At 49.9% G+C, this 12703-nt stretch overlaps 1 protein-coding gene across 1 annotated transcript in view; it reads left to right on the top strand.

Moving 5' to 3' along the window:
- Nucleotides 1–12703, top strand: part of HMMR (hyaluronan mediated motility receptor) — a 142770-nt gene that overhangs the window by 118164 nt on the left and 11903 nt on the right. The window contains exon 17 of the mRNA XM_082252649.1: nucleotides 4937–5087. Within this exon, the coding sequence (XP_082108775.1) occupies nucleotides 4937–5087 (151 nt within the window). The remainder of the gene's footprint in view (nucleotides 1–4936; nucleotides 5088–12703) is intronic.

Genomic DNA, 12703 nt, shown 5'->3' with positions numbered 1-12703 from the left:
ATGTTGAGGGATAGAGTTCTTTCTGACTGTGATTCCTATGCTATTGAAGGCTAGGAAGTCGACTTCCAGAAAGATATATCATCGTACGTGAAAATCGTACATTTAATGGTGGGAATCGCTGAAGGTGCCCCCTCGCGTGTTTTCAGTTCAGTTACTAGGGTTCTGCCCTTTCTGCAGAAAGGGGTTGAACAGCGGTTGGCTTTGGGCACTATCAAAGGCCAAGTGTCAGCTTTGGCTATATATTTTCAACGCCCGTTAGCTACGCATGCCTTGATTGGTACTTTTATTCAGGGAATGCGCCATATGGCTCCTCCAAGACTGACCCGCTACCTCGGTGGGATCTAAATCTGGTATGATCTGTTCTTCAAAAGCCTCCTTTTGAGAACATTCGGGAGATGTCCGGCGCATTTTACTAGGGTGCTGAGTGCCTCTTGGGCTTTTTGCCATCAAGTGTCTGACAAGTTTGCAAGGCAGGAACTTTGTAAAATTATGCACAGACAATAAAGTTCTTCAATGTACACGCGTTGGCATCTTTGGCTGCCTCTTTTTGGCCGCAAGGTTTTGCAGGCTGCTGTTTAAAGAGAATCTTTTTTTGTTCTCTTTGAGGGTGTATGTTCTGGGTGAGCTCCTTTTTTTTTTTTTTTTTTTTTTTTTTTTTTACCTGGTTGGCTAAATTTAGCCTTTGGAGAATTACGGTCTTTTCGTTGTGGACAATACTGCTTTGGGACATCCCAATGGTAATGACGTTATGGAGCTGCTTCTGTCGAACAATAGAGAACTGGATTTTTGTAAGCACTTAACAAAAAATCCTTTTCTCTGAAGTTCGACAGACACAGCACCCGCCCCTCCTACTTTTGAGTGTATGGGGTTTTTTGTCTTCTAAACACTGCTTGCAACGAAACTGCAATCTGAAGCAGAGTGTGTGGAGTTATGCCTGCAGAGATGGCTCCCATGGGCATGGTAAAGTTTTTTTTTTTTTTTTTTTTTTTTTTTTTTTTTTTTTTTTTTTTTTTGGGGGGGGGGGGGGGTTTTTTTCCCTGCCTAGTGCCTATTCCTGATCGGAGGAGCATAACCCAGTGTTAATGAAATGCGGAGCTGCGTCTGTCAAATGTCAGAGAAAAGAATTTTATGGTTCTTACAAAAATCCAGGGCAATGAACCTGTTGTGGCTCTAATACAGCATACAGTGTCTAACTCCTTCTGGCGGTGCTTCTTCCTCAGAGACCCTGTGTCAAGAGGACTTTTCTGCTGCCTTACTCATGGTGCTGGGGCAATTGGTAGAAATCCTCAAGGATTTATAATGCAGTGATTAAAAGTAGTTTGGTCTGTCACCCCAAAAGCTACCTTGAGTTTCCCCTCCTCCCACCCCTTTTCGAGTTGGAGGAGGAAGAATCCTGGGAGATGGATGCCTCTGACAGAGAAATCCTCTGACTCTCAAGCCTCTAGCATTTCCCAAAAGCAATAGCGCATATTGAGTTTACTCAGAGGTGGGGGGGGGGATTGCTTTTTAGTGGCCATGCAACCCCTACTACTGCACCTATTTGAGTGCATCTGGGGTTTGCTGGTAGAGGCAAACCACATGACACAAGAGCACCTGGAGCCCTTTGGTCCAGTTCATCAGCTATGCAGCATTTGGAGATTTCCTGAAGCGTAGTTTTAGTTTGGAGATTATATCTGGCCTGGGGCTTATGTCTGTGCACATGAGGCAAGTAGTGTGGGTAAAATGCTGGTCAGCTGAGCTCGCCTGCAGGAAGCAGTTGGCATACATGCCTTTCAAGAGTTGACACCCCTTTGCCAATCTTCTGGATATGTTTATCCTGAAGATCACAGGTGGAAAGATCGCTTTTGCCTCTAAAGCTGGAGTTTCGTGTCTTGCCTCCATCGCGCTTTATACCGTCAAACAAGACCACTGTGTCTGCTCCGGACCAGTTGCCTTTCAGGGAGTAATTGCTTCAGTTTCAGAACCAGTAAGGTTTCATGATTACCATTCCAACCTTTTCATGGTGTTCCAAGTTCTTGAATAAATTTTTACTGGTTCAAACATTCTATATGAATTCTGTATGGTCATTGGTTGCTTCCCTCCATGTGGGGGATTTCCTAGCCTCAGTGCACATTAAGGATGCTTACCACTATATCCATAATTTTTTACTTAATCTGTGATTTGCATTAGGGGAACATTTTCAGTTTGCGTCTTTTTGAAGGTGCTAGCCCCAGTTTTGGGTCTTCTGCAAGCCAGGGGGATCCCCATTCTAGCCATTCTAGGATATTTGGACAATCTGTAGCATCCTACAAGGTAGATGCTAGGCAAAAGTATAGTGGGCCTTGGCTGCCTAACAGCAGGGCCATGATTTTCAGCTGGGCTGTCATGTCTCCCAGGTGTGACTGCTGAGAGGGGAGTCTCCCCACTGGCTCCATGAGAGGATTCTCATTGGGCAGTGGGGGAAACCCAATCAGTGGCTCATTCATGCCTGTATCTACTCCAGAAGGCAGATTTTGCCACAGAGGATTCTGGGAGTGGGTATAAGTTTGAGGGGGAACACATGACGCAGAGTCCCAGGAGGGAGAGTACGGCTGTATCTCATCCTGTCAGAAGGATCGGGTGTCTCTGGTGGCTGCCTGAGGGTACAGAGAGCTGAGCTGCAGAGAGGATCTGGTGTGCCGAGGATCAGCGGAGATGGAGGGGTTCAGTTCCAGGAAAGCATTCCAAGTTCGTAAGTACTGTGAATGGCCCCTGAGGGTCTGCCTAGTGTAGAGGTGACCACTCTGGTGAAGGTCCCAGGGATCCAGGAACCAGCTTGTGTTAGAGGGGGTGCCTAGTCAGAGGACCCTGAAGTGTAAAGGGGGCGCCAGCAGTTGGGCCCCGAAGAGTTAGGTGTACAGTGTTAAGAGTTGCAGCAGCACAAGCCGTTACAAGGAGCTACCTCAGTCAGTGAAGGCCTGGAGGGAGCTTATTCGCAGGACTTTTGAGCTAGACAGAGTGCCAAGAGTCAAGTGTTACTACAGCCCTTGTTCTTCTGAGCTAACCAAGGAGTTAAAGTCGAAGTTTTAGCACAATTGGGTTTTCAACTTAAATGTGTTGGAAGTGTTACCGGTAACAATGGCAGACTTGTAATCGAGCCCAATGCCTGGAAATCCTGCTACATGTTCTTGTGGAAGAAAGAATCTCATTGGCTTGGTTCACTTATATGCAAATTGGATAAGTCTTGAACCGTATTCAGTTTGTGTGACATGTTAACCGGCAGCCTTCTTTATGGAGCCAGTTCACTTATCTGCGGCCTGGCTGCGTTCTGTTTTTAAAGTCCTGTGCGTTCTTTCAGGTGCGATTTTCAAGTAAAAATTTGCACCTGAAGCGGTGATCAAAACGGCAACAGACGGATTTAAAAAAAAACAATGCAGAGAGAATGTGGCTGGACATATGAGAACCAAGCCTAAGAGCCAGTATGAAACAGACCAACAGGCTTTCAACTAGGTCCTCGAAGAAATAAATCCTGGAACCGTCGCACTGCCTAGAATATCTGGGGCCTTATCCTGAACAAGGCCCTGGAACAGGTTTTCCTTACCTAGGAAAAGAGATATGGTGGATTGAACATGTTAAGCAGCCAGCTAGAGGAGGTGACAGGGACTGCTGCCTTCTGTGTTGAGGCCGATTTTCATTTATACTCTTTTCACTGTACAACCAGGTGGACTCGGCTCCAATTTAGTATTTTGCATGCTTTCTTGAACGACAATTTTTTCCATCTGAGCTTACACACGATTGGTTTGTTTTATCAAGACCTTTTGTGAGTTTCCTTTATTCTCTCCTTCCCATCAGATCCTAGGCCATTCATGTCCATTGCCTACAGTTAGAGATCGTCCAGGTCGTGCTGGAGACAATTGTTACGATGCGTCTTCCTGTATGGCAGTTCGGACTTCTGTACTGAAGACCCCTCCTGATCTTTCATACATTCTTATGACCTTGACAGTGGGAAGGAGAGAAATTCCTGCTTCAATATTTTCTTTTGTTGCCCCCCACTTTCTTTTTTTCCTTTTTGTTTCTCTTATTTTTTTTTTTTCCATCCTTGGTTTTTTCTTTCTGTTTTGGTTTTATTGTGTTTTCCTTGCTAGCTATAGTCTGTTCAAATCTCAGCCGGTTCAGCAAGGAGTGGCTGGGATTTGAACCATGTGTGGGCAGGCTGATTTTACCGAAGTTCATCGGTCGAATAAGTTGGGTATAACCAGCCTGTCGGCTTTTTCATGCAATTATTGCCATGCTAATAATCACTGTTTTTTCCTGGATGGGACGACTGCTGTTTGATATTCTATTATGGTTGGGCTATGTGGATAGTTCCTTATTTCTTTTATTTTTGGTAGGATTCTGATTACCTATTGGGTCAGTGGGTAGGGGATGTTGCTTTTTTCTTAAACTAAATTGCTGGAGAGCACTTAAAATACTGTTGTACACATTTATCACATACCTGATAAAGGGGTCCTGAGTGGCTCTGAAATATTGCCCTGTCCTTTTGTGATGTGATCGTTTTTTAATAAAGATTTTTGATGTTACTCCATGATCCATAGTGTGCTGGAGAATGTGCATTCCCCATAGACAAGCACCTTGAGGCTTTTTGCAGGCCTGTTGGTATTCTTTAGTTCTGCTATGCAGCCAGTGTCTGTCTGAACTACATCAGAGCCCTTGGTCTTTAGATGTAGGGCACAGCAGATCATTGGAGACTGCGTGTCACTGGAACAGTTAATAACCCAGTGATTTTTTTTTTTTTTTAAAGGGCACATTGAATTTGAGGGGTTATCTTTTCTACAGTATTCTGCAGTCATTAGCTATAGCAGAGTTTTATGTATGTGGACAGTAATGATCATATTTGCATTACGGATTATCCGTTTTTATTATAACAATTACTTTTCTTTTTTTTTTTCCATTTCGGTCGCTTTGTTGAATCTTTCAGGAACTTGCAAGGGTGAGATCTGAATTGTCAAAAGAAAAGCAGCTACAAGCCCAGCTGAGTGATTTGAAGGGAACAAAGCATTTTGATCCAGCCAAAGCTTTTCAGCATGATGTCAAAAGGAACATTCACCAAAGAGCTCCACTAAAAGATGGTAAGAACGGTAAAATAAAAACTTGCATGCACAGAAAAAAGGGACAGACATGATCTGTCTTGCTTTGTGGTTGTGGTCTTGTTAAACCTGAACAAAATTTAGTAAACGCCACCCAGAGGGCAATGTAATATTCCACAATACTGGCCGCCAACTCGCCACATTAAAGTGGTTTCTAAAGGCTGAAGATTTCTTGCCTTTATGCATATTCTATTCATGAAGGTAAAAAACCTTCAGTATGCAGCCCCCCTTATACTTGCCTGATCGGAATCCAACGATATTCGCAAGAGCAGCTGTTCCCACAGGTCTCCGTCGTTTCATTGGCTGAGGGACAGCAGCAGGCGCCATTGGCAATCCACTACATTGTCATTTACAGCCGCAACAGGTGGTAGGGCCACGCCCTATTCTGTGTGTCTTATGGACACAGTGGGGCCCGGGAGTGAACACACATGAGTGCCACCATAGCAAGCGGCTTCTCTGCTTGGTGAAGAGGAGGAGCAGGGAGTGCTGGCGGGGGGCCAAGAATGGCACAATCAGGCCTGCTGTATGCAAAACCATTGCCCAGAGCAGATGAGCTTAACATTTTCTTTCATCATTTCATTTTAAAAAAAAACTTACCTTTTCTCTTTCGTTCACTGACACAGCTTAAATTCTTCAGACCAGTGGGCTTTATGCTGTCTGTCTTCAGGAGTAGGACTAGGCAGAAACCTTTCTGGTTACACCCTGGGGCAATCCCAGAGGGTATACCATCACTTCCTGCTGTATGAGTTTTTTTTTCTGCCTAGTCAGGAGAAAGGACCTGGCCTTCTGCTGGGATCTGCAGTCCTTGCATTTTTTCCTATTTAAATTTAACTTTCAACTTTTTTATTTTCTTTTTTGTTCCTGTGTGAATTACTTACAATCAACAGCCGGACTGGGCGGCGAACTGGATATCCTAGATTCTTAGTCTTCCCAGTCTTGCCTGCGAGTGCGACCCAACTATTAGCTCCTTGCTAGGTTGGTCGCGACCTAGCCCCACTGGAAGGGGGGTGACTGGCGAGTAAAATGCCTTGTGGGGTCGCATAGCCCTGGTCAGGACAGCAGTCACGACCAGAGTCGCAGCGTACCTCAGGCTGCAACAACCCCATTCCAAGATGATGCGGTGGACTGCTGGGAGTGGCGCCAGCCTGGTGACCCGTGGTATGGTGAGTAGTGCCCCCTCCTTTCCTGCAGATTTGCTGGATTGGTCGCGGGCCCACTGCTGGGGATAGTAGCCCCTCCCCGTGTCCTTCCTCCTCATCTTTTGCGGGGTTACCTCCTGAGTAGGTTCCCTCATCTGGCCCCTTTTGGGGGAATGGCTGAATTTGGTTAGGGGGGGTGCATGGTGCTGGGTCAGAGGAGCAGTGGGGGATGCCGTTGTCAGCCCCTGTAAGGGTGTCCGTACCTGGGTGCTGCCGGGAGGGGGGGGGTCCACTCCTTGGGTCTGTGAAACTTTCCGTGGGAGCCAGGGCCCTGTTCAGCGCCCCGTGGTGCTGCCATTTTGCCGTGGATTCTGGATTCTCTAGCGATCTATGTGTAGTCCAGCGCCCATGTTTTTGGTTTCCCCAGAGTTTCAATAGTGGCCATTTTCCTGTAGTCTGATGCAGTGCTGAGGCTGCGGGGGCCTCTAGTGTCGGGTCAGCATTTCCTTTCTCTTTTCAGCAGTCTGGCAGACCGTTTTGGCGCTCTCCAGCTCGGGTGGTAAGTCTCTGGGGGTATACATCCTTCCTCTGCTTATATGTGGGTGCGATGATTCTTGTGGTGCACAGAAAGGAGGGGCCTCCCGTTTTTTCAAAAATAAAACATTTTTCTCTTACGTCCTCCGACAGTCGCCGCCTCTTCATATTCGTCACATATGGGGGTATTAGACTTTGCTCCGAAGGAGTAGCTAGGCAACAGAATATGTTAACATTAAAGCTTTTAACATATCCCACCCTCAAGGGGTGGTCCCCTCAGTCAATACCCTCCTACTTCCTGCAACCATATCTCAGTTTTAATGTCTAGCTTGTCAGGAGTGGCTGGCTTTTCCTGTGCTGGGGCTTTCTGCCCCAGACTCTTTCTTCTTTTTGAAATTTTGTTTGAGTTTTCTCTCTACCTTTACTTAGCTGTTATTTTTGTCAGCTTTAGTTAGTTCTTCTGATGAAGAGGATCATGCGGGCTGGGTCTCGGGCTGATCCCCCTGGTCGCAGGTCGTGGGTCAGTGGCTTCTTAGCCTGCCATCGAGCGTTCAGCCAGGTAACGCTCCTGGCACAGTGAACGACCCATCCCTGTTCGGTGCAGGGATGATTGGTGAGGTGGCTACCTCACTGGACGCTGTGCGGTTTCTTAACCCACATTTGGTGCGTCTTGAATTGCGACTCTCCCTGCCTCATGTGCAGCGGCTTGTTCGCCTGTGCGGGTCCCCCACGCCATTGAGAGGTAAGTGTATCTATGTGGGGACCTGTCTGTCTGGGGGGGTGTCAGTCTGGGACTGTGTAACCTGCCTCTATTCACACTGCTTGTCTCCCTATCTCTCGGCTGCATGCTGTGGGCTGCAAGGGGGGGGGAGCTGTGTGACACTGTGTGTGTCAGTCTGGTCAGTGTGAGAAGCTGTGTGCTGTGGGGCATGTTTTTTTTTGGCATGTTTGGGCATATACAGCGATCGCTGCGGCGATCTGACATGTATTCCTATACAAGGATGTCACGTGTGCTTTGCTGCACTGTGGAGCGGCGGTTTCGTCGCCAAACGGCGCCATTTTGCCTACACTCGCTCCGGCCGCATGTTTTACATGCATGGCGGCCATTTTCTTGTAGCCTCCATAGGCTTTCATAGAGCGCCCTGGCAGCATCACTTCCTCTTTCCAGGAACACCGATCGAGGCGGCAGCAGCAGCGGCGAGGGTCTCCTCAGGTTTTATCCTTCTGTTCTTGCTATCCATTGCCTGTGTTCAGTTTGCATATTCCCTGTGGGGGTCTCATTGTGCTTGAGTGTGGTGCGGTGGGCTGCGCTTGCCGCGCTTGCTTAAAGGGGCAGTTAACCCTTTATTGTCTGGCATTACAGGGGCAATGGATTCTCAGGAGGGCAAATTTCCTACCGCCTTGGTGGAAAGCCAGGGGACCGCTGTTTCCCCCCCAGGGGGGGATTTAGCCACTATTGTGGCTGGCCTTGCTGCTCAGGTGCAGATGCTGGTGGCTGCTCAATCTACTAAAAGACCCAGAATTGCTCTTTCCTCTGATTCTGAGGGTGAAGGTGATGGGGTTATTATGGCGGGGGCCTCCTTATCGGGGTCCCGCTCCTCCCTAGATCTAGTGGGGTCCGAGGTGGAGGCTGAAGTTGAGGGGGTTGATAACTCTCCCCCTGACTCGCCTGAAGAGCTTGCAATCATGGATGAATTTATTGCTTCCATTAAACAAACACTGCGTTTGCAGGATGAAGTGTGTCCCCCCGCTGCCTTGGCGACCTATGGGACGCAGAGAAAACGCAGGACGCCGCAGGTTTTCCCCTGCAATGATGATTTTCAGCGCGCTGTTAAGGATCAATGGCGCAATCTGCGCAAACCTTTTGCTGTACCAAGTAGGTTCAAGCTGCGTTATCCTTTCTCGTCTTCCACTGATGAAAGGTGGTGTGTGCCTCCCCCAGTGGATCACGCAATTGCGGTTTTAAACAAGGCCGCTGCGATTCCTGCAGAGGATTCCCCTGTGTTCCGTGATGCCACGGATAGGAGACTGGAGTCTCTTGCCCATCATACTTATTCTGTTACGGGTTCTATGCTTAAAGCTCTGTTTGCTTCTCTCATGGCGGCCCAGGCGATCGCAAGTTGGACGCAGATGCTTAGGCGCGTCCTAGTGGCCGACTCGGCCTCGCCGGCGACCCTGGATATGGTGGATCAAATCCACCAGGGTGTCATGTATCTGTGTGATGCGGACCTGGACCTGATTCCATTGGCTGCACGTGTGCACAGCGTGGCGGTGTTGTCTCGCCGCCTGGTTTGGTTAAAATGTTGGTCGGTGGACCAATCTTCACGTAAGACCTTAGCCAACCTGCCTTATGATGGGTCTCGCTTTTTTGGGGAGTCCTTGGATGTGTTGATTAAGGGGATCACCGGGGGTAAGAGCACTCTCTTGCCCCATTTCCCCAAGGCTAAGGGGGCTTCTGGGAAGAAGCATGCTCATTTTCGGCCCCCTCAGGGGTCCTTTCGTGCCTTTCGGCCGCACTACAAGGGCAAGCCGTTCAAAGGTCAAGGCTCTCAGAAGAAGCCCTGGTCTGGGAAACACAAGTCCGGACAATCCGGATCTGCAGCCCATAACAGTTCGGCCTGAAGGGGCGCCCTCACCCAGTTTTGGGGTGGGGGGACGCTTGCTCGGTTTTCTTCAACCCTTGTTGGCCCGTGTGCGGGACAGATGGGTTCAGGAGATCGTTCGATCTGGTTACAAGATCGAGTTTCTCTCTCGGCCGGAGAGCAGATTTTTTCCCTCAAATCTTCAACTGTCTCCAGAGCGTTTGCGGGACCTGCACCTGGCGGTGCGGGACCTGAGGGCTCAGGGAGTGGTGGCTCCGGTGCCTCATCGGGACAGATTTCGGGGGTTTTATTCCAATCTGTTCACCGTGCCCAGAAAGGAGGGCAAGGTTCGTCCAATTCTGGACTTGAAGGCTCTGAACCGCTCTGTGCGGGTTCGCAAGTTCCGCATGGAATCCCTGCGGTCGGTGGTGGCTGCCCTGGTTCCGGGGGAATTCATGGCCTCCATCGATTTGAAGGATGCGTATCTTCACATCCCCATTTTCGAGGGTCACCAAAGGTTCCTTCGATTTGCCATTGCGGAGGATCACTACCAGTTCGTGGCGTTGCCTTTTGGTCTCGCCTCGGCTCCGCGGGTCTTCACCAAGGTGCTTGCACCGGTTCTGGCGTTATTGAGGGCCCAGGGCGTTTCTGTCCTGGGGTATCTGGACGACATTCTGGTTCGGTCTGCGACCAGCCAGGGTCTGGAGAAGGACCTGGCTGTCACGATGCAAACTCTGCAGGAGTTTGGTTGGACGATAAATTTTCCAAAGTCGACACTGAGTCCGTCAGTTCGTCTTCCCTACCTGGGAATGATTCTGGACTCGGTGCAGGCGAAGGTCTTCCTGCCGGAAGACAAACTCAGAACTCTTCAGGAGGAAGTCAGGTCCCTCAGGGACGTTCCGCACTCGTCTCTGCGGACGTGCATGAGATGTCTGGGATTGATGGTCTCGGCCTTCGAGGCGATTCCCTTCGCCCAGTTTCACACGCGGGGTCTCCAAGCGGAGATCCTGTCCAGGTGGGACGGGCATCCTCCATCTCTGGATCTTCAAATCTCGTTGAGTCATCGCACCAGAAGAAACCTTCTGTGGTGGCTCCAGTCCCCGATGGTGTCCGGGGGCAAGTCGTTTCGTCCTGTCTCGTGGACGGTGATCACCACGGATGCCAGCCTGTCGGGCTGGGGTGGTGTTCTGGGCGTTCTATCCGCCCAGGGAACTTGGTCGGAGGGGGAGTCTTCCCTTCCGATCAACTTTCTGGAATTGCGTGCGATAAATCTCTGTCTTCATCGCTGGACGGACCGGCTGCAGGGCTGCCCGGTTCGGGTGCAGACGGACAATGCCACGGCGGTGGCCTACATCAACCACCAAGGAGGCACCAGGAGTGCCCGAGCGGCTCGAAGTGGCCGACATTCTGTCTTGGGCCGAGACTCGTGTCCCGGCGATAACGGCGGTTCACATTCCGGGAGTGGAGAATTGGCAGGCGGACTATCTGAGTCGCCAGACCCTGGATCAGGGGGAATGGTCTCTCCACCCGGCTGTCTTCCGGATGTTGTGCGTGAAGTGGGGCCTTCCAGATGTGGACCTGTTCGCGTCTCGTCTCAACAACAAGGTGAAAAGGTTCGTGGCAAGGACGCGTGACCCTCGGGCAGACGCGTTAGTGGCCCCGTGGCATCAGTACAGGCTGATGTACGCGTTTCCACCGATTCAGTTGCTGTCCAGGTTCCTTCGCAGGTTACACTCGGAACGCAGCACGGTGATTCTTGTGGCACCGGACTGGCCTCGCCGGTCCTGGTACGCAGACCTCGTGAATCTGGCGGTCAACGCTCCGTGGCGTCTGCCTCTTCGAGACGATCTACTGTCTCAAGGACCGATATACCATCCTGCTTTACAGTCGCTGGCTTTGACGGCCTGGCTGTTGAGACCGAGGTCCTGAAGGAGATGGGTCTCTCTCCTGAGGTCGTTCATACTTTGATCAACGCGAGGAAGTCTTCCTCGGAAGTTTTATTACCGTACTTGGAAGGCCTATTTTGCCTGGTGTGAGTCCAGGGGGTTTTCACCCCGCACGTACTCGGTTTCCCGTGTGCTGTCTTTTCTTCAAACGGGTGTTGATCAGCGTTTGGCGCTGGCTACGATAAAGGGTCAGGTGTCTGCTCTGGCCGTTCTGTTTCAACGTCCCGTGGCTTCCAACTCCTTGGTTGGCACTTTTGTTCAGGGTGTGCGGCATCTGGTTCCTCCTAGGAGGGATCCTTTGCCCCCTTGGGACTTGAATCTCGTTCTGTCTGTGCTGCAACGTGCTCCTTTTGAACAGATCAGGGAGATCTCGTTGTCTATGTTGTCCAAAAAGGTCGCCTTTTTGGTGGCGATCACTTCGGCTCGCAGAGTGTCGGAGATGGCAGCTTTGTCCTGCAAGTCTCCGTACCTGGTTGTTCATTTGGATAAGGTGGTCTTGCGACCTAATCCTTCTTCTTTTCTTCCGAAACGAGTTTCGGAATTCCATCTTAATGAGGATATTGTCTTACCTTCGCTGTGCGCGAAGCCTAAACATCCAAAGGAGGTGAGATTGCATTCTCTGGATGTTGTTCGGGCGATAAGGGTTTACCTTAAATCGACTGAGTCTTTTCGAAAGACGGACTCCTTGTTTGTTCTTCCAGAGGGTCCTCGGAAGGGCATGGCGGCTTCGGCCTCTACCATCGCAAAATGGATCAGGCAGACCATTGAACAGGCCTATGCTTTGCAGGGGAAGGTTCCCCCTGTGCCTGTGAAGGCGCACTCTACTAGATCTTTGAGTACGTCTTGGGCCTGTCGTCATGGGGCTTCTGTAGCCCAGGTGTGTAAGGCGGCGACCTGGTCGACCGTACACACGTTTACAAGATTCTACAAAGTAGATGTTCAGGCATCGGCGGATGCTTCCTTTGGCCGCAAGGTTCTTAGTGCGGCGGTTCCCTAGGGTCCCTTGTTGGGGACCTCTGGCTGTTGGGATAAGTTTTGTATCCCCTGGTTTTTTGTCTTTTCCTGGGTTGTTGCTCCTGTTGAGCACTTGTTTTTTTCTGTTGCCCAGCTGGTTTCCTTCCTTTGGTAAGGTTCCTTTCTTTGATGCGGAGACTGCGTTGCCTTTCGGCGCGGATGCGTTTCCCACCCCTCATGTTTGCACTGCTTTGGGACGTCCCCATATGTGACGAATATGAAGAGGCGGCGACTGTCGGAGGACGTAAGAGAAAACGGAATTTTTGTAAAATCTTACCTGTAAAATTCCTTTCTCTGAGTCCTCCGACAGTCGCCGCCCCCGCCCCTCTTTTGGGGTTTGGTTGTATACTCTACTGCTATTCCACTAAAACTGAGATATGGTT

The sequence above is a fragment of the Pelophylax lessonae genome, assembly GCF_965119305.1.
Source record: "Pelophylax lessonae genome assembly, chromosome: 4".
NCBI lineage: Eukaryota > Metazoa > Chordata > Amphibia > Anura > Ranidae > Pelophylax > Pelophylax lessonae.
This window is presented reverse-complemented; position numbering and strand designations above follow the sequence as displayed.